General features: G+C 45.9%; 1 protein-coding gene across 1 annotated transcript; it reads right to left on the bottom strand.

Annotated features, from left to right (window-relative positions):
- Positions 1 to 878: 878 nt before the first annotated feature.
- LOC149329279 (uncharacterized) lies at positions 879 to 19,482 on the bottom strand. The gene is made up of 4 exons (XM_089559219.1): positions 19,203 to 19,482; positions 6,284 to 7,990; positions 3,368 to 3,450; positions 879 to 1,181 (listed from the first exon to the last, which is right to left on the bottom strand). Exons 1-4 carry the CDS (start codon positions 19,480 to 19,482, stop codon positions 879 to 881), a joined length of 2,373 nt encoding a protein of 790 aa, XP_089415345.1.
- Positions 19,483 to 21,384: the final 1,902 nt, after the last annotated feature.

Genomic DNA, 21,384 nt, shown 5'->3' with positions numbered 1-21,384 from the left:
TTACCGTTGGGCTCCTTAATTATTGAGAGGCATGTAGCCCACCGTAAGTAATGTCCATATCCGTTTTTAGAATTTCGAGAACGCGATTATCCTCGGCGCTGTGGCCCAACAAATTTTGGCTATTTCGACGAGTTAGGTTCACTGGAGAGGTTGCTTTGCCTGCAAGCTTCTCAAACCACATGTATTTTGGCGCGATGTAGGCGAAATTTGTTGGGCCACAGCGCCGAGGATAATCGCGTTCTCGAAATTCTAAAAACGGATATGGACATTACTTACGGTGGGCTACATGCCTCTCAATAATTAAGGAGCCCAACGGTAATAGTTTAATAGTTAACTATTAAATATTGGTTAACAAGCCTGATAGTTAGCACGGCTTAGCTGCATTGTGATGTACTACACCACTGACAATGCTATGCCAGAAAAAGCGCGCATCTAATTCAAATAGCTTATTTTTAAAAATTGCAGAAAGTCTTAGGTGAAACACCCTGTATACTATCCAGCATGCGAGGCTCCGTGTTCCTACCGCCGGAGGGCCACGGGCTAAAACGATCGCACTGACAAACCTCGCGAAAGAAACGGCCGCATTGCCACCCTTCTCTGCAGGAGGCGTTGCCGATAACCGACCGTGTATCTAAGTCTATCCGGGCTGTAATGATGTACACCTCCGTTGCTCCCCGTATTGCCTCATCTTCGCTACCAATATTATACAGACACTCAGTGACCTGCATCACTGAAGCGGTACTGAAAATCTCGTCAGGATCACTTATTGGCGCGTCGCTAAGAACGACTGCAAGTCTGCAACACACACACGGCAGCAAGAAAGCAAGTAAAATTCATGCAACTCGGTGGTGCTTTGCTATGATGCTATATAGTGTAGCTTAGGGCGGAGAATCATAGTTCAGGCTGACTACTTGCCTCCTGGTGTCGAGGAAATAGTAGTCGGGTTCAAGTTTAGTCCCATCACAGGGTGCGAAGTACTTGGGTTGGATGCATTTAATTTCCGTCGGTTGTAGCTCGCACCACCTGTTGCACTCGTGCGCGTAATGGAACCGGTTGCCATTGCAGTGGCAAATGTAGTGCAGGTATTTTGTAGTCGAGACGCATCTTTTGAGTCTGTCATGGAAGTAGTATCCGAACTTGCTCTTGTCACAGTAGTAGAGGTACCTATCAACCGGAAGGCACTGCAGAGAAAAAGATGTTTTTTCTTTGCAACAGCGACTCCAGCATATTCAAACCGCATTCGACTACAATGTCCTCACTGCTCCAGATGCGCTGAGGACAGCTTACTTTACGTGCTCGCTAAGAGGATGAACACATACGCAATCTGAGAGCACGAAACTGGCTCCGGGTAAGGGTAAAATAGCTAAAAAAACACGTCGATTGTAGTGTTGAGGGCATAAGCGTTTGTTAACCCTTTGAACCACTAACCCCGAGCTGTTTCAATAATAGTGTTGAGGGCGCTAGAGTTAGTTAACCATTTTAACCGCCAAACCCGAGCACTAGTCGTTATGGGAGGCTCTACCGATATCGCCAGTGATGAGTAACGTAAAACTCTTCCGGTGCGATGTTGCGCTGCTCCAACCGTCAAAGACCTTTCATGATAAAAAAAGCCTTTCTGGACTTTAGGGCTTGTTTTAAGCCTGGCAACAGTAACTTCGTAATGGCGCCCCACATGAATGTCGGTGGCGACGATGTGCCAGAAAAAGAGCTGTTATTTGGAGCAGTTCTAAGAGCGACGTTACTGACGATATAGAAATTGTTTCCGAGAATTACTCTGACTTGGGTTCTGCGAGCTGAAGACAGCTTGAGATGACGATGGGGGCGACGATGACGACGGCGACGCGCTGGGTAGGGCACGTTAAGTACTAATAATGAAACCGTGTTGGTGTTAGGACGATGCAGCGTCAATTAATTTTGTACATTGTTACAACGTATCGGGTCCGACAAATAAGGCGCAGTTATGTTGCACGAATTGAGGGAAAGCTTTCCTCAAGAGTAGCTTTCGCTTTTTAAAATCATTGCGTGGTATTATATTTTAAGAACAACTGTAAAATAGAAACAATTATAAGTGCTTAAAAATTTGCGATTTTCGAATGGCAATCGGGAAGTAATTTCGCGGTTAAAAGGTTGAACGACTTCGACGATCCCTGTAGCGCAGGGTGATCGCCGCTCGGCTAGGAAAAAAAAAAACATCCACAATTCAGAATACATGCCTATGGTCTAAGACGTCACGGTTGCGTCGTGCGCAGATATCGCGACTACGGCATGAAAAAAGTGCACAAGGTTCGCCGTGCCGTACAGACTTTTTATACCAACGATTTTGCAAAGAATCTACGCGGATTTCTTTGTGGGTGGGGAATCTATGAAGTCCAAAGCTGCAGGCGTCTGAACACTCAACAAAGAGCCGTTCGCATCCATATTTGTGCGGAGTATTTCGAACAGTCATGCGATAATAGCAGCGACACAAGAAGCGACCGGCAGGGTAAAGGCTACGAGTGCATTTACGTATTCTCAATTCTCACCACACAAGCCCGCTAAAGGTTGTTAAAAAGTCCAGCTGCACTTTTCAAAAACGAAAGATAAGCGAAACGTGATAGCCGTTTTCACACCTAGCTAGGCGGTCAGGCGGACACAATTTGATCAGATAACCGTCGTCGTCAGTCACCTTATTAGCTAACATGAATAAAAGTAATTTTATTGCATTCAGTGAGCGCGCTTAACTTGCCACTTTATATTCTGCAGCCGGCCTAGGCAACTCCATTTTGTATAACTCTAGCAGGCACGTTGTTTCCGGTATTTGCTATTTCATTACTTCTAGACAGGTACTTAAGGCTGCAGATGGCCACAATTATTCTCACATGGAAGTCAAATTTTATATATGTAAATATAATTATGTATGCAAATGAGGGGCTCATTATACCATACATGCGAAGGAAGCCAACAGCCGCCGAATCCATGGAGTACAAACTGAATATTTCTGTTCTTTTTAATTTTTGGTGTTGATGAATGGGAGATTTGTCTAGTTATATTTTTATGAGAGAAAATTGATTAGAAATAAGGCGAAAAACAATAACAAGCAGCCGATGATTTCCGAACCCACAACCTCCGAAGTTTGCGTCCGATGCTCTACAAGTAAGATGATTCTGGTGTGGGCTAGTTGGTTCATACTTAATAAACAGACTCACACAGCGCTACGGAACGAGGACAGAAGGAACACGAACACAGCGCCCGTCCTGTGTTTTCGTGTTCCTTCTGTCCTCGTTCCGTAGCGCTGTGTGAGTCTGTTTATTATGCTCAACAAACTTAGCTAAGGCGATGGTTGTACGATCTTCTGCTTTCGGGGCACTCATGCTGAGTGTAACCTAACGCTGTGTGCAATCTCAAAGTGAACAAGGAAGGTGAGAACCTCGGGGCTCTCGTCAACGTTTCGACAAGAGAACTTGTCTTCTTCTGGGAGAAAGAAGAGGGCAAGCTTAAGTACTTCCGTCATCTTTTGTTGATTGCGTTTTCACCAGCGCCACCCTCGTCAATATCAGCGGACATAGTACGTCCTGTATTACCGCTAGCGCATTACCGATGACGCGGAACGTCATCGAATGGTAAGGGCGGAATCTATGCGAAAACCCTCTTATGCTACCTATGTTATCAAGGCTACCAGAACTGAGGCCCTCGTTCAGCTATTGAGCAGACAAGGGAAGGAGTAATTACTCATTGGCATCCACCCAAGCGCAGCCATAAGGCTACAAAGGAAAGCTATACAGCTTTCTCAGAAACTTCATAGTTAAAGAAAAATTCGTCCTGGTTCAGGGTTCGAACCCGGGACCACCGCTCCCTTATTACAAATTTACTCCTCCTCGGGGGATTCACGTAAACATTTGACCAGACAAGGGAAGGGGAAATGAGGGGCTCGTCCAGCAGCTACCGAAACTATCGAGCACATGGAGATGCTTCATTTTTTCAATTTGTAGTGTTCTCTAATCTGAAATTAATAGCTTAAATATTTATCGCCTAAATATAGTTGATTAGGAAGCAGAAAACCCTGCCGCAGGCGGGATTCAAACCCACAACCTCTGACCCTTGGCATGCCGCATAAATATCGCCGAAGGCGTCGAATCAGAAGGATGCTTCCCAAACGCGCTCTAGTGCCTTCAGCGTTTAGGATTCACAAACAATTGTGTACTTAATTAACATCTTAACCACACATCATTGACACAAGCAGCAACACCGCGCTAAAGGCTTTCACCTCAGCGCACTAAGTCAACAAAGTGCCCCCCTTAATTTTTTGTTGAATGTGTGAAGTCTTTCTGCGACGCATGCCTTCGTTTTCATTATATTTGGAAGCTCCTCGGCCGCTTTGTTCTTCTATTGTGCTGCTCACTGTAGGCGCTGTTGTTTTCTGTGTCAAGCATGATGCATCATGTAGCTCGAATAGGAGTTCTTCGAAAGTGACTAACTGCGTGAACGTCCAGCGGCAGACTGTCTTTTTTTTCAACTTTTTTTTCGTCAGCTTCCTCACAGCTCAGAACCTGAGGCTACAGCGGGCATATGAAAGAGTTAATTTCATTTTGTACTGTTTTTGCTTACAACACGGAAAACACATCGTTTGTATAAGACAAGTGGTCAAGCGTGGAAGATAACTGATCGCCACCAACGCCAATCTTACCCACGGTCTTCGCATGTCGTGTGCGGTACTCTGCTAATTGAGCTACGGCAGCGGCTGTCTCGCCTTCTGCTTCGTAAAGTAGTTACGTTAAGTGTGGCCTACTTGAGTCAGTTTAACTGCTTCTCGACCCACCGCAGCTGCAGACATACGTGTTGGTATGCCCCAAGTGTCAAGTGCAACTTTATCACAAATGCAGGTGAAAGCGGTCCTAGTCAAGAACCCTCGTTTGGTACATCAAGACTGGCGGAGCCGAGACCATTGCTATGTAATAGCAAACTAGATTGCGCGAGCTTAGGTTAAACTATGCTTTGGAAGAAGTCAACAGTATGAAGTCGCTGCAAGCATAGGGGAATATACAGCCTGCGTCATGTTTGTGTACAACACTCGACTAGTGCGCACCATGAAATTTAAAAATGAATTTAGAAAGCAGGTTATAGTTTCGAGTTAAGGAGGTCATGTCCTCCCTGCTCGAAGGCCTTTCATGCAAGCGTTGCCTCTAAAACTTAGAGGTTGCTATGAGGTGTCTGTTCAAGAACTGTGCGCGATGCGAGCGCTATAGAGAATATTTCCAGGTGAGAGAAAATCATCTGAATGATTACCTTGGTAACAGGTAGTTTAAAAGAAGAAAAAAACTTGCCACTGATTGGATTAGAACCGTGAAACATCCTCATGACACGTACGGTCGTCTGTCATCTTTTCTACAGCGACGGCTCTCACCATCTGCTATCAAACAAATGTGTGTTATCTGCAGCCTGAACTTGAGAACGTCCACCAGTGTTCGCTAGATCCCAACTTAGCATTACCTTAAAATTATAAATCCAGATATACGCCACCCTAGGCAGATTAGATAGAGCACTGTACACGATTTACGTAAGTCAGGGGTTCGTATCTCCCGTCACATGCTTCTTTTTTTCGGCTCTTTTTTCGAACAATTTATTTTCTCTCGTTGGCAAAAACATGAAATAATATTCCGTTATGCCCTCCGTGACATCAGACTTGGCTTTTTGTAAACACAGTTTAACCGGCCCCTGATGTCCCCTATTCGTCTGCTCATAGTGTAGCGATAGATGAGGTTGGTAGTCTTGCGGCCAAAAATGGCACAATGGCACTTCATCCACGTGCCCTCACTCACGGTGATAATCTTATGCAGCTTGCATGCCAATAGTTCGAGGGGCGCACCTGGTCTGCGACGTGCGTGTTCTATATAAGGTGCATTGATATGAACGGACTGGACTGCTGTGCTACAAACTATGTTCTTCGTTTGCCCACCAGGTTCTCTCAATCTGCCATTAAAAAAATCGCCCAGGCACCTGTTATCACCTGTGCAATAGCTTTGCTTCAAAAATGCACATATAAAAACACATTAAAAAGTGCATCAATGGTCCAAGTGTTTCACCATTAATTGAAATATGTGCAATTATAAAAAGCCAGCTTTGATACGAGCATTGCTGAAGAAATAAATGGGCCATTTTTGATCATGTCCAGTTTCGAGAAGTCGTCAGGGTGCCCTACAGCATCAACTACGCTATTGTTTCCACTGGCTACCTCTGCCTATGAACAACCCTCACCGATTAGACAACAGTAAAAAAGCTCGACTTTGAAGTCATCGCTCGTACTCACTGGTTTTGGCCCTTTCTTCGTTGGTTTTTTGGTGGTGGTTGTCTTCGTTGGTTTTTTGGTGGTGGTTGTCTTCGTTGGTTTTTTGGTGGTGGTTGTCTTCGTTGGTTTTTTGGTGGTGGTTGTCGAAGTTGTAGTAGTTGTGGTCGTTGTCGTAGTTGTGGTCGTAGTTGTGGTTGTGGTTGTAGTCGTGGTTGTAGTCGTTGTAGTTGTAGTTGTGGTCGTTGTAGTTGTAGTGGTTGTAGTTGTGGTCGTTGTCGTAGTTGTGGTAGTGGTTGTAGTTGTAGTGGTTGTGGTCGTAGTTGTAGTGGTAGTTGTGGTTGTAGTGGTTGTGGTCGTTGTAGTAGTAGTAGTTGTGGTAGTGGTTGTAGTCGTGGTCGTTGTCGTTGTAGTAGTTGTGGTCGTTGTAGTAGTAGTTGTGGTAGTGGTTGTAGTCGTGGTCGTTGTCGTTGTAGTAGTTGTGGTCGTAGTCGTTGTAGTAGTTGTGGTCGTAGTCGTTGTAGTAGTTGTGGTCGTAGTCGTCGTAGTAGTTGTCGTGGTTGTGGTGGTGGTTGTGGTCGTAGTCGTCGTAGTAGTTGTCGTGGTTGTGGTTGTCGTAGTCGTAGTTGTTGTAGTAGTTGTGGTTGTTGTAGTCGTTGTAGTAGTGGTGGTGGTCGTAGTTGTAGTTGTGGTGGTTGTTGTCGTAGTAGTCGTGGTGGTTGTGGTTGTAGTCGTTGTAGTCGTGGTGGTGGTAGTAGTAGTTGTAGTAGTCGTCGTGGTTGTGGTTGTAGTCGTAGTCGTGGTCGTGGTTGTAGTCGTAGTCGTGGTGGTTGTAGTAGTAGTTGTAGTAGTCGTCGTGGTTGTGGTTGTAGTCGTAGTCGTAGTGGTTGTAGTCGTCGTAGTAGTCGTGGTTGTAGTCGTCGTTGTAGTAGTGGTTGTAGTGGTAGTAGTTGTCGTAGTCGTTGTTGTAGTAGTAGTTGTAGTTGTCGTAGTAGTCGTAGTAGTGGTTGTAGTAGTAGTAGTTGTAGTTGTCGTAGTCGTCGTTGTAGTTGTAGTTGTAGTAGTCGTTGTGGTTGTAGTAGTTGTAGTAGTGGTTGTAGTAGTAGTAGTTGTAGTTGTCGTAGTCGTTGTTGTAGTGGTGGTTGTAGTTGTCGTAGTAGTCGTTGTGGTTGTAGTCGTAGTTGTAGTAGTGGTTGTAGTAGTAGTTGTGGTTGTAGTAGTGGTCGTTGTAGTTGTCGTAGTAGTTGTCGTAGTAGTCGTTGTGGTTGTGGTCGTAGTTGTAGTGGTGGTTGTAGTAGTAGTAGTTGTAGTAGTCGTTGTTGTAGTAGTCGTAGTAGTTGTAGTCGTAGTAGTGGTTGTAGTCGTAGTTGTCGTGGTCGTGGTTGTCGTGGTCGTGGTAGTAGTGGTGGTTGTAGTGGTAGAAGTCGTAGTCGTGGTTGTAGTGGTTGTTGTTGAGGTAGTAGTTGTGGTGGTTGTAGTCGTTGTGGTGGTAGTGGTGGTTGTGGTAGTGGTTGTGGTCGTAGTCGTTGTTGTAGTTGTGGTAGTGGTTGTAGTTGTTGTAGTTGTGGTCGTAGTCGTTGTAGTTGTGGAGGTTGTAGTTGTGGTCGTAGTCGACGTAGTAGTTGTGGTTGTAGTTGTGGTCGTAGTCGTAGTAGTGGTGGTGGTCGTTGTTGTAGTTGTAGTGGTTGTAGTCGTAGTAGTAGTCGTGGTGGTTGTAGTAGTGGTTGTATTAGTCGTCGAGGTTGTGGATTTCGATGTGGTTGCAGATGTACTGGTCGTGGTTGTGGCTGCTGAAGTTGTCGGCGTTTTAGTACTGATTGTAAAATCCGTAATGCCCTTGGTGGTCGTTGATTTGGATGTCGATGTGGCTGCAGCTGTAGTGGTTGCGGTTGCGGCCGTTGAAGTTGTCGCCGTTTTAGTACTGATTGTCAAAGCCGTAATGTCCTTGGTGGTCGTTGTTTTGGATGTCGATGTGGCTGCAGATGTAATGGTCGCGGTTGCGGCTGTTGAAATTGTCGCCGTAATAGTACTCGCAGTCGTTTCCTTAGTGCTCTTGGTGACCGTAGCCGTCTTTGTTGCTGTTGTAGTAGCAGTATGACCGCTACCGGGAACGGCGGTTGTGGTCCCTGTGGTGTCAATATTCTCGATTTCTTCGTCGCTTTTTGTCGTGGTCTCAGGTAACAACGTGACGGTTGCCGGTGGTCCAGACATGTGCCCGAGGTGCGGCAGATAAGTGGTAACATTACCGATGCGTTTCCCCACCATCGCTCCCCACACGACACTCGTGACGACCATGAAGAGCAGGAGCAGCAGGAGTAGGAGAGTACAGAGTAGGCGGAGGCAACAGGCCCTCCAGGTGGTGCGGTCGTCGTCTGTGGACACTGCGAGCGAAAGCGAATACCTAGATGTCACAAGCAGGACGCACAGTTTCATCATCTATATTTCTCCGAGCCCCAATTAAAAATAGACGATAAAAACGATGAAATATTTCCGCATGTTACGATGAGGTGTGCGCTAAAATACACCGCATGGCAGGAATAGCAATGCCGGGCTTACTTGCTCGAAGCTGCGCATAGGCAATGACAAACGGCATACTGGCATGCTACCGATTACTTTCAACCACTTTCACGTGTTCTGGAGTCGTGTACCAGACGAAAGTATTCGAATTTGTCCTGCATCCAATGCAGCTTACTGGCCAATATTCAATCCCATGACCTCGAGCTCAGGAGTGGAATGCCTTCGACACGGTGCCATTCGATCAGTGTGAATATGGGTGAGAACTATCATTCGTTTCCCTAAACGTTTTAACCTCTGGAGTAAAACTGTCGAGTAAAGCCACGCGGCTCAACTTTTAATCTGAATGCAAGTCCCTGGTGCACAAAGCGGTGTTACATAGCGGATAAGTTTGGGTACTCCTATAAAAATGGCATGTAGGCTTTAAATAGTTTTTATAGACTGCAATCATCCTCTAGACATTTCCTTTTGTCTACAGTCTACAGACTCTCTATAGACGAAGTAATAAGTGCCTTAATTTCCTATTGTCTACAGGAAGCCTATAGACTATGTATAGGCTGAAATCTATAACCGCTTTATATTTTCGTGTAAAGACGGTCTATGAACTATGTACAGACTGAAGCCCATAACATCCTTAATTTTATTTTATCTATAGATGGTCAATAGCATATCTATAGACTAAAGACCATAACAGCCTTAATTTTCCGTTGTCCGAATACTAGTCTTAAGGTATGTCGCCACCTTTGAAAAATCGTTTTTTTTTTGTAAAAATGACATTTTTTCTTTTTTATATTTCGCGAATTCCCAAACATTCAAAAATCTTTTGCAGCAAGAATAATGTTCGTATCTTATTTTGTTCAAAAGATATAGCCAACTTTCAAACAGGTGGTGAACAGTTCTGAAACCGAAACTGATGTGGTTTGGTAACAGAAAATGATAACTCAGCCATAATCAGCGGCGTATATTGAAAATTTTCTGTTTTGTTTTAGTCTGATATGTAAAAGATTATTCAAAAGCAATTTGTAAGGCTTCCTTTTTTTTAAACATTGCTTTAAATTTCCGCAAGGGGGATGCAAGACGCTACAAATATGGCTACAAGCGACTCAGTTGTTTACTTTGCGCGCACTTCACGCTATCGCTTTGAATGCTACTGGATTCGTCCTTCAATGATGGCAGCAGAAGTACAGCAGATATGTTGAGGGAAGCAGGCATTGAATCTGGCCACCACACTCTCCTAGCATGTTGCACCAGTGACCATTACCATGTGATGAAGGCCCAGCGTCAGTCAACGGGCGAGGCAAAACATCTCCACAAGAAAAGACGGGCAGCAACGCATGCCAAAAGAGAGCTCGTGTCAGCTAAGCAGGGCCCTAGCTATGAACCTGGAGGATTTTAACTTCCTAGGGCATAATCGTGTTTCTACAAGGATTGAAAAACTTTAATCTTGTTTTTCTCAAAACTTTATTTCTCGCACTTTCGTGTTGCGCAAACAGTGATAACTTCCAAATGAATACATATTTTTCAATGAAACTTTGCACACTAGTTCCTTTGTTACTAGCCTGTGCAATGAACTAGGATAAATGAAATCGAATGGTGAGTTTTGATATAATCATGTTTTATGTCAAGGAAGGTAGGCAAAAAAGACACATTTTTTTGTTTTCTTAAGCATTTTTGCTATAACTTTTTTCTCAATTATTGGATGGCAAAGATCCTAGTTGGTTGCACACTATGGTTAGTTGGCTAACTCTGTGCCGAAAAGTTTACAATTCCTATTCTTCATTAACTAGTTATGAGTGTTTGCATAACTGCCATGTTTGGGCAATTTTCTGTGAATAATAAATGCCAGCATGGCTTTTTTCACTCTTCTTTGCTTTTGAATATTATATAAAGTGGTGCTTTATAAGGTAAATGTGAAATAAAAATTTAGTGGTCAAAATTGTAAAAAAATTTTGAAAAAGGTGGCGTCATACCTTAACAGCCTTAATTTTCTTTTGTCTATAGACACTCTATACACTACCTCTAGACCAATGTATAATTGCCTTAATTTTCTTTTCTCTATAGACTACCTATAGCCTAAGCCTATAACAGCCTTAATTTATTTTTGTCTACAGATTGTCTATAGACATTCTACAGAGTAAAGTCTACGAAAGCCTTAATTTCCTTTTGCCTGTAGACAGTTTATAGGCTATAGACTGAAGTCTATAACACCTTAATTTTCCTTCATCTATAGGTTATCCATAGACTGAAGTTAATTACTGCCTTATTTTCCTTTTGTGTATAGACGGTCTAAGACTAGCTGTAAACAAAACTCCACACTAGCATTAATTCTTTGAATGTAGACAGTCAACACATCATCTATAGACAAAATTAATAGCAACCTTAATTTTCCATAGTCTATAGACAGTCTATAAACTATCTACAGACCAAAGTCTATAACAGCCTTAATTTTCTTTTGTCTATATATGGTCAATAGACTATAGACATGAAAGCCTTAATTTTCCTGTGTTTGTGGACTAAAGACTACAACCACCTTAATATCTTTTTGTCTATAGAAAGTTTACAGACTATATATGGTGTGAGCCACCGCTTCAATGAACGTCTCTATTCCAGGACAGCCTGGCCCTAAGCGCGCGATGCTCCTTCCATTTCATTCCCCGTAGCACAGTAACGATCGTGCGCTCAAACGACGCAGGAGCATTGCACAATCCGAAAGACATTGCTATCACGTTGAACTAAGAGACCATCGGGGGTAGCAAAGGCGGTCTTGTGCTTGTCGGATTCGTGCATGGGAATTTGCCCGTATTCCGAGCAGAGGTCGATACTGGAGAAATGTTCACCTCCTTGGAGGCAGTCCCATGCGTCGTCCATGCGAGTCAGCGGGTTATCTCTACGGGTATCTTGTTAAGGTCTCGGTAATTAACGCAAAAACGAAATAAGCCATCTTTTTTCCGATCAAGAACAGCACGAGAGGACCAGGAGCTCGTCGATGGCTGGATATGTTTCTCGCGAGCATGTCGGTAACCTGATCGCCAATAATTTTGCGCTCTGATGACGAAACGCGATGTGGACAGCGACGAATAATAGTAGAGCCATCCGTGTCTATGCGATGGGTCGTGACAGAGGTCTGTCTTTAATTTGAGGTGCAAACATCAAGGGAGTCTTTGTGCTGTAAAAGGATTGCTATCAAGGCTGTCGACTGCTCAGATGTAGGGTCAGTGCTAATGGCGGCGGCGAGCGACGTGGGGGCGTATCAGGTGGCGGTGGCGCAATGGACAGCGTCTGGAGGGGAACAAGGCTGTCACAACGGAAGCACACAGTCGCACTTTTTGGTAGTAAAACGGGCTGGCTTGTAGTGTTCAGTGCAGCGACAACCGCGCAACCGCGGGTGAAACCGGTGAAAAAAGAGAAACGGTGATGCCGTCAGAGGTCCACCTTGGAGCTGGCATAACTAAGGCATCGCCGTAGAGAGCGTAATCCATAGTAACGACAGACAAACTCTTCCCGCACAGGGTGCAGCACAAACCCAACTGCAGCGAGCCCATGTAGAGCTGAACATTGAGAAGCAGGGGCTAGATCTGTGTCGGCTATGTGGATGAGGCGTTTGCGGCAGGAGATGAGGGCGCACACCGATGACAAGAAGTCCCGGCCCAAAATCAGCTGATGAACGCATGATGATAGCACAAAAAATTCGTCATGAAGGCGCTAGTTATCGATGAGAAGACGCGCTGTACACTCCCTCGTGGGATGGGGGGGGGGGGGGGGGGGACTGGTGTATGGAGGAGTCACTTTGCGCAGGCATGAACACAGGGGGATATGTATGACGGAAGAAACGGCGCCCGTGGAGATGGCCTCAACGCACAAGCCTTAAGTAATTACTCGCAACATGTTCGACGGGCCGCCGGGAGGAATTGCACAGTTCGTGCATCAAGCAGCTTTGGCCGAAAAAAAAAAACTGCTTCTTTTAGTTTTCCGGGCTTGGAGCGAAGGCTGAAGAAGCGGGAAAAAGCGGTGACGTTAGGCGGAAAGGGGAAGGGGAGCATCGTCGAGTAGAAGGAGATGGCCGAGAGGCCCCCTGGGATTGTTTAGGTGAGGCAGAGCGAGGGAAAGGCAGAGGAAGGCGCGGCGGAAGAATCAGATGGACGCACATAGGCCCGCCCGTAGGAAGCATAGCCCAAAGCCTCGTTCCTCGTTTTCCTAGCGGCGACGGCAGACGCGGGAAATGTGATCGCGGATACCACAGCAGTAGCACACATGGCGAAGGGAGCACCGGTATCGGACATAACGGGGAAGTGAAAAATTATGGTGCCACAGTAGCCACATGACCAAACACAGGTGCTGCACAAGGCGGAGGAGACTGGGAAGCTGACTGCGAAGCAATCTCGGCGTAGGAGGGCGTGGTAGAGACGGGGTTACACGCTGTGGGGGCCACGGCGCAGGTGAAAGCAGTTATTTCATGAATTTCGATGGAGGCGAAATTCTAGAGACCCGTGTGCTGTGCGATGTTAGTGCACGTTAAAGAACCCCAGGTGGTCGAAATTTCCGGAGCCCTTCATTACGGCGTCCCTCATAGCCTGAGTTGCTTCGGGACGTTAAACCCCAATAAACCAATAAACCAATCATCTTTGATGATTCTCTGTAGATCCGCTGTGGCAGGTGGGAGATTTGAGTTTGGCAGGATTTGTGTGACCTACCCGGACAGCTCCTCCCGTATCAGGGCACGGATAAGGGACGTAGGTTCCCATCAAGGAGGACGCTGTCAAAAGTAGGGTCTCGCTGGAGTCGGCGCGACTGATTGTGCTATAAACGTAGAGTATCCACGATATTAATTGGTCACTGTAACCGAACTCTTTCAGAAGGTCACTCGGATATTGCGGGTTGAAAAACAGTGACCAGCAAAATTTGTTAAATTACTCCGTATCTCGAATAACTACAGTTTGACTCGAGGTTGGCGTGGGTTTAGAAAAGCAGGGAGTCGGTGCGAACTATAATGTTATGGACTGCGGAAGAGCTGTAGACGTGTGCTCAGGGCATGGCATAATTTTTAAGGTTTACTCCACGACATCAAAGGCAGCCGCCACTTTTTCGTGCTCTCGTTTTCCTACTGATTTCACAATCAATACATCCTGAAGGTAGCCGGGCCTTGCTGGCGTGATAAGCGCAGTGAAGCCCATAGCTGCTTCACCAGCAGCACGTGTTATCTGCCCTGTTCGTGAATCTATGACGCATTGTTGCCAAGCGTGATTGATATCACAGTGGTTTTCAAAACCAGGAACGTGGTACCAACTTTGTCGCGCGTGCAAGGAGTAATCACAGATACCGCCACTCCAAGAGGTGGTGACACACCAACCCCCAGTTTCTACAGAAAGTTGGGATGGCTTAACATTGCATTTTGGAGGAGAAGACAGTTCACGGTCGCTTTAGCGCCTCCTCTTTCTTATGCGCTCTACACTGATATGCTATAGGAATCAATAGGCCTACTTTCTTTTCGTTATCCACCTACTTTCTGTACCTTCTAAGGTGCACTTATTGGCTGATGGCTCTAATTTCACATAACGTTATGTGCATTAACAAAGTGGGTGCGCCTTATATGATTTTTTTAGGTATAGGTTTATTGGGGTTTAACGTCCCAAAGTGATTCACGCTATGACGGACGCCGTAGTGAAGGGCTACGGAAATTTTAACGTGCACTGACTTCGAACTGTACACGGGCCTCTAGAATTTCGCCTCCATCGAAATTCAGCCGCCACGGCCGATAGTGAACCCTCGTCTTTCGCGTCAGCAGCCGACTGCCGTAACCACTGAGCCATCGCGGCGGGATCTGATTCGGGTGGTAATGGAGCGTGATTCTCCGAAATGAAGAGCAGTGCCGGTTTTTTTGCCGTATCTAACATTAGTGCGCATAAAAACAGTACTATAAGAAAATCTCCTCACATTGCTACCTCAGAATTCACAAATTATCTGGTCTAATTAGTCGCTCCCTATTCATTCAATGATTTGAAATTTGAGGTGCTAGACAACTGTCGCCGAAATTTCTCCTGTGTCCGTACCTGTCTAACGCTCTCGTTACAATTAGCATTTTTTATAAAGCGAACTACGCTGTGTACCCTTCCAAAACATTCAGCAAATTGCGCTATCTCTTGGCTGCCATTAGTGAAAACCGTTTGAATGAATGGAGATAAATCAACCCTGAGTTATGAGAAGCCAATAGCGTCTGTAGAGATTCTGCACAAAACATGGTGATTATTATGGCTCACTATTTCTCCTCGTTACAAAAACCGGCCTTTAAAGTGCAACCTGCGGTCATTAGAACTGTTTCCGACGTCCATACAAAATCGAAGAGAAAGTACCATACATTAGAAATACCCTACCGTTAATTCGAGTGCTCTTCATAGAGGCAAGCGGTGAAACTACCGGGTGTTCCAGTGAACAGTTTCTAAATTTTTCAAAAATAGGTCTTGTGGGGAAAAAATATTACTTCTGCGGCATAGTATTACCAGTGTTCGCAGACACCAGAAGGCCGCTGTATTGTCACGTAGTAAGCTGGATGATTTATTTCTGATAACTGACTGTAACTATCACAGATAGGAAATTGGTTGCAATTAGATATTTGTAGCCGGTCCTTAGAAGTAGCCATATCAGTTTTTAGAAATTCGAAAACGCGATTACCCTCGCCGCTGTGGTTCGACAAAAATTTGTTGAATCATTCAAAAGTACCTGCGCTTTCGAAAGCATGCACGCAAAGACACCCCTCTAGAGCACGGAACTAGTCGAAAAATCCAAATTTTGTCGATCCACAGCGCCCATGGTAATCGCATTTTCGAAATTCTAAACATGGTATGACGATTACAATCTACCACCTACAAGTCTGTAATTGCAACTAGGCGCCTAACTCTGCACGTTAAAAAGTTAATTATTAGATTTACTTACCTAGCAGCTTGCTACTTAAGTCGAGTCATGAGTTTTCTGGTCTCCGCCAACAATGGTAACAGTATACCGCAAAGCCATATTTCGTCCCAAAAGGCCTATATTGAAAAAATTTAAAATTCTTCTGAAACACCCGGTATATGCGTTTTCCCACATGTACTGTGCATGAAAATGCCGGTCAGGCTTTTAAGACTCTATTTACACCATTCAAGCTATTGCACTGGACCTCGTGCAAACAATTTGCTTGATTTTTTTTACCAAATGCAATGCCACTGCAAGTCTAGCCTCTCTGAAAAAAAGCTATCTACACCAGAAGCACCATCAACCACCAAGCCTGCCTACCTGACACTCGACAACGCTTCCACCAATTAACAAGCATACGCAGCAGCGGAACAGAGAAGCCACGGCGAGATCCGCAATCGAGCAATCCGCAAATCTACTACTTGTTTTAATACGAAAACATTTCTTGTGTCACGAGTGTCGTCACCGGAAGCTGTAGACGCAAGTTGTGGACAAAGCGTGTCCGCACGAACAGGATAGAAGCAATGAAAAGGAAACCGCAGAGTAGGCGGGAATCGAACTCAAACCTCTGGCGCGCGAGACGGAAACGCTTCATAGTGATGGTTCAACAGCGCAAACACACACAGACCAAGAAGGAGACAAGACACACACAGCGCTTTTTGTGTTTTTTTTTCAGCGCTGTGTGTCTTGTTTCCTTATTGGTCTGTGTGTGTTTGCTCTGTTGAACCATTACTAAGAATCTACACCAACTAGCCCAATCTGCAGTTCTTCTACGGAAACGCTTCTACTCTGCCACGGTGGTTCAACCTTTGAATTTGAATGAAAGAGTGTGTCAACGTCGAAAAAGGCCCTCCACTTTGCCTGCCGGTCTTCTGCAACCTATCGACATACCTCCGGAACCTTTTCACTGTGTTGGCTTCGACCTTCTTGGCCCTATTCCCACGACCCTCTCCGGCAACAAGTGGATCGCTGTCGCAACTGATTATACGACTCGGCACGCCATCACGCGTGCTTTGCGTAACAGCTGCGCTACCGATGTCGCCGATTTTCTTCTACAAGACATCGTTCTTCACCATGGCGACCCTCGTCAACAGCTGATCGACCACGGTCGATATTTTCTGTCCAGAGTAGTTAATGACATTATTCGTTCGTGTGCCACGCAGCGCCAGCTCGCGACAGCTTACCATACTCAAACCAACGGGCTTACGGAGAGGTTCAACCGCACGCTCACCGATATGTTAGCCATGCACGTCTCGCCAGACCACCGAGATTGGGACGCAGCCTTGCCTTATGTGACGTTTGCGTATAACTCTTCACTTCATGACACAATAGGCTGTTCCCCTTTCTAGCTTTTGTTTGGTAGGCGCCCCACCTTGCCTTTGGACACACTCAAGCTGCCTTTTGCAGTCCCCACCACTGCTTACGCTCGGGACGCTATCGCCCAGGCCATGCTGGCGTGCCAAATAGATCGTAGTCGGTTCCATGCCTCTCAAGCTTTCCAGAAGTCCGCCTACGACCGCCTTCACCGGGTAGTCGAATATAACCCAGGATCACTTGTCCTTCTATGGACGCCGTCTCGCAGCGTCGGTAGATCTCTCCGAGAAGCTTCTTTCTCACTAGCGTGGCCCTTACCGTGTGGTTCACCGTGTCACCGACGTGAACGATGAAACTGCTCCCTTTGCGTCCTCGCCATCGTCCTCTGGCGCCACCATCGACATCGTCCACGTATGAAGCCTTAAACCTTATCAAGACGCTCAAGACGCTGTGGAAAGACCAGCTGCCCTTCAGCAGCGCACCCTTCAGCTACAAACCCACCACATCCGCTTAACTAAGGGTGCCATGCACTCACCGCCACCTTTCAGAAAAGGTTCTTAATGTGTACTGTAAAACGATCATTACAGTGAAAATATTCTAAGCAGTCAAGGCGGTTAATAAACCTGCGCTCGTAGGATTGTTGCAGCAGATGTGTGATCGTCCCCTAATTTGTGTTTTTCTGCATTGCGCCTTTGGTTCTTTTGCAAGTGCCTATATACCCATGATTACCTTAAATAGCAGTAAATAATGCTATAAGCCTGTAAAGAAAAACTGACCAAAGAAAAGTCTTATTCCAAAAACTCCAGAAGTTGCCACATAAGGAACAAAAATAAGACAAATGAAAGTAAAAGTTATCGATGAGAATCCTGATATCAAAGGCAGCAAATGCCAAAGTACGGTGAAGGTGTCAGCTACCTTGACGGCTCTGTGGCCTCCCCGTAAATCAGCTCGGCCTATGAGAGCATTTCGACCACTCGTTATTATTATTGCCACAGCATCCTCCAGTTACCCGGCATTTTGTCTTGCATACGGATTTTTCAAGCTGGGCTGAGCGATTTCGACTTCGTTCCTGTTCAAGCCAGGTGCGCGAAAAGAATTAGAATGATGAATTTCTATAACATAAGAGTAGCGCAAAACCAGGACGACTGACAAAAGTGGAGAGAACACACACCAACAACACAGACGCTGTGTTGTTGGTGTGTGTTCTCTCCCCTTTTGTCCGTCGTCCTGGTTTTGCGATACTCTTATGTTATGGATCAATAACGACGTGCCCAAATTTCCGACCTGGTGAATGAATTTCTAGGGCGCAAAGGACGCTTTCGCGAAAGCTCGCCATCGCAACAGGTATTTTTTTGACCACATACGGAGCGCCCTTAGGCACATTTCATCCAATGAAATCCGGGAACCCGAACATGTTGCTCGGCATCTCTTGGGAGAAAAGGAAGTGGGCCGCTATTTTGTTCGGCGCTGCTACGGCTAAGGGACCTGTGGAAGCAGTTCCGTCTCCACGGGCCTGAGCAGAAATTGCGAGCCGTCCAATGCCTGCACCTTGAAAGCGTCAATTCTAACGCCTCAACAGCTGTGTCCGGAGACAGCTCCAGGGCGCGAGAAAAATATAGTGGGATATCCTCAGTGCACGGCGCGTGATCAGCGCTTGCCAGTTCGCGAGATGGTCACAAGAATTACGGGTCGCATTGCTGCCTCTGCCATTGAACTACCAGTGATAAAACGCAGAAGGCCGCACTAGGTGGAAAACAATAGGCCATATTCATGGCTGAGGGCAAGGATATTAATCACCGCCGGGCGGTGGCCTTAAGTGCCTCAAGTTCTAATTTGCTTGCCCGAGATTCTCTTTGTTGAAGGGTAAAAACCAGTGATGGCCGGCCACCTCGGGCACAATCTTTTCTTTTCTCGTAGGTACTATTCGATGGAGATGAATAGATCGATGACGAAACAATGTTGAGTGATCTGAAATTAGACATTTAGGGCTGTAAACCAGTTGAACTCTCACTAACACTTGCCTTAGCCCACATGACAGCATCTACCTCTGTTCTATCAGGCCTCGGCTGACCCGTCCGACGCCGGGAGGGAATGCAAGGGCCTTGAAAAGGAAGCGGCTGGAAGGCTGGAGGAAGGGGGGGGGGGTAAACAAATTGTCGTGAAAGCTTACTTCTTATGTAGAATAATTCGTCCGAGTACACGCCGCTGACCACGTCGGAGACGCCAAGGGTATCCCCCACGGTGGTTTCTCCAGCTACTGTCCCGGTCTCGTACGCGGTGGTGGCCCCTGCGGTGCGACTCGTATCATAGCCGCGGGTCGTCATGGCGGTCGTGGCGTCAACGCTGCGGTCAGTCACGAACTGGGTGTCCCCGACCGTGGTGGCGGCGGTGGTTTCAAACAAGGACGTGGCCTCCTTGTCGGCGACCGAGCGGCGACGACGGGCACTCATGTTTAGGCTTAGCTGGAGACCTCGGTGCAAGCTGCAAGCGAACCCTGGAGCTCTGGAAAACTGCTCACGGCTGGCCGAGCGCGTGGTATGCTTCTTCGTCTGTGCGCCTCGAGACAGCATGCAGCGGCACGTGGGCCAAGTTCAAGCTCAAAAAAGCAGAATTATTAAACAAAAAAATTATTTCATAAGACGACGACTTGCGTCCAGTTTTGAAAAAGGGAGGTATTGAAAAAAGACTCAGGATGATCGTCTCGTGATCGTGTGCTGGGCCTCATATTAATTCTCGGGTCTTCTCACCCAAAGAGAGAAGTCAGTTTTCTCGAGCTTGAATCCCAGAGTGCTGATATGCAAAAAGACGAGGATGAAGTGAGGCTAAATGACTAGGCAGAAAGAAAGCACGGGATGTAGACCTAGCTCCCCTCGTGAGAACGGGATCCGTGAAAGAGAACAGTTTTTGTCAGCAACGAAACTGCAGAATCCAAAACACGTAGTGCTTCCATGAAACAGATCGAAATTTAAATGTACACCACATGTGCTTTACTCAAAAATTACAGAACTGCAAGCATCGAGCCACACGTGTGCGAGGTAAAAAAAAAATAAAAGCGAGGAATGTGAAAAGAAAAGTGCAGGCAGCGCAAATTTAGCGGGAAAAATTCACTGAAACACCTAGTCATGTTGTAATTACATTGTGTATTGCCACAGCGGTCACATTAGTCGTTGTTGATGACGTTAAGGTCAGTTTCGCGGCACTCTTTTGTGGTAGTGCTTACGGGTACCTATAGCCGTGTCTGCACATAACCCGTCATCGCTTCGGGTCATTTAAATGGAGGCAAGATATTCGCGCGAAGGTGTTTAGAGGTGGTGACACGGACGCAATGAAGATTTTACGAAACGTACATTTCCACTTCCCGCCTGGTGACAGCAACTTCCAGTACTCAAAATGAGCTGACGCACGACTCATTTTTTCGTATGGGGCTTGTAACGCTACCGCAGTAAAAACGCTTCACTTCACTGTGATCTCGTCGGCAGCCCGCAATAGGTGTACGGAGCCTGAGCTTGACAATGCAGATAAATCGAGCATGATTCAAAGTTGAGCGATATGCATTTCATGCGAAAGAACTTTAACTGGTTCGTGTTTATTCAATAACAAGATACTGCCATGCTTTCTCTTAACCTTTGGGCAAAAGTGGGTAGTCCGGTAAATGTCACCTCTGAAGCACAAAAGAATGCAGGAGCAGAAAGCTTGAATGTTTTCTGTCTTGGGGAATGTCGACGGAAAATTTCGAGGCGACACTTAAAGGGTCAGTCTACTCACCGAGATGAGTGTATAAATAATGGAATATTCTGGTAGTCGGCACCCTATAACATCAATAACGAGGGCACTGCTCCCGGTTTAGCAGGAATTCATATTTTATTTCGGCGTTAAAAGTCGCGTAAAAATGCATAGTCGCGACCCCAAACGTTTATTTTGTTCAGGCAGGTGGTAGTCTTTTTTTGTAGAAGCATAAGTGAATATACTACGTACCGTTCGTATGCCCCAATGTCAGAGAAACGCACGTTTTGTTCTAGTAAACTGTAGAAGGCGTACCGCTCGCTTTTTCAGTAAATCACATGAATATTTATAGTTACACCTACGCAAAACGCAGGCACATTCCCTCTTTTAGTTCAGCGTATGCTAGCAGAGACGCAAAAATAAACTCAGCCTATAGTGGCGCCATCTGGTTGTCAGGACGGGAACCATTGCTGTAAACAAACCGACTCTCCACTTAAGCCTAGAAGCGGCAGAATCGTCACTCTAATTATTAAAATAAAGCAAATTTATCACTTATACGTTATTTTATAGACGAAATGAGACGAAGCGAAAGACCGGCGCCTCATTTACGCCCAGTGAACGCACTGAAA

Source organism: Amblyomma mixtum, chromosome 9 (assembly GCF_055824585.1).
Source record: "Amblyomma mixtum isolate Tamu chromosome 9, ASM5582458v1, whole genome shotgun sequence".
NCBI classification, from domain to species: domain Eukaryota; kingdom Metazoa; phylum Arthropoda; class Arachnida; order Ixodida; family Ixodidae; genus Amblyomma; species Amblyomma mixtum.
Note: the sequence above shows the minus strand (reverse complement) of the source record. Positions and strands in the feature narration are given on the sequence as shown.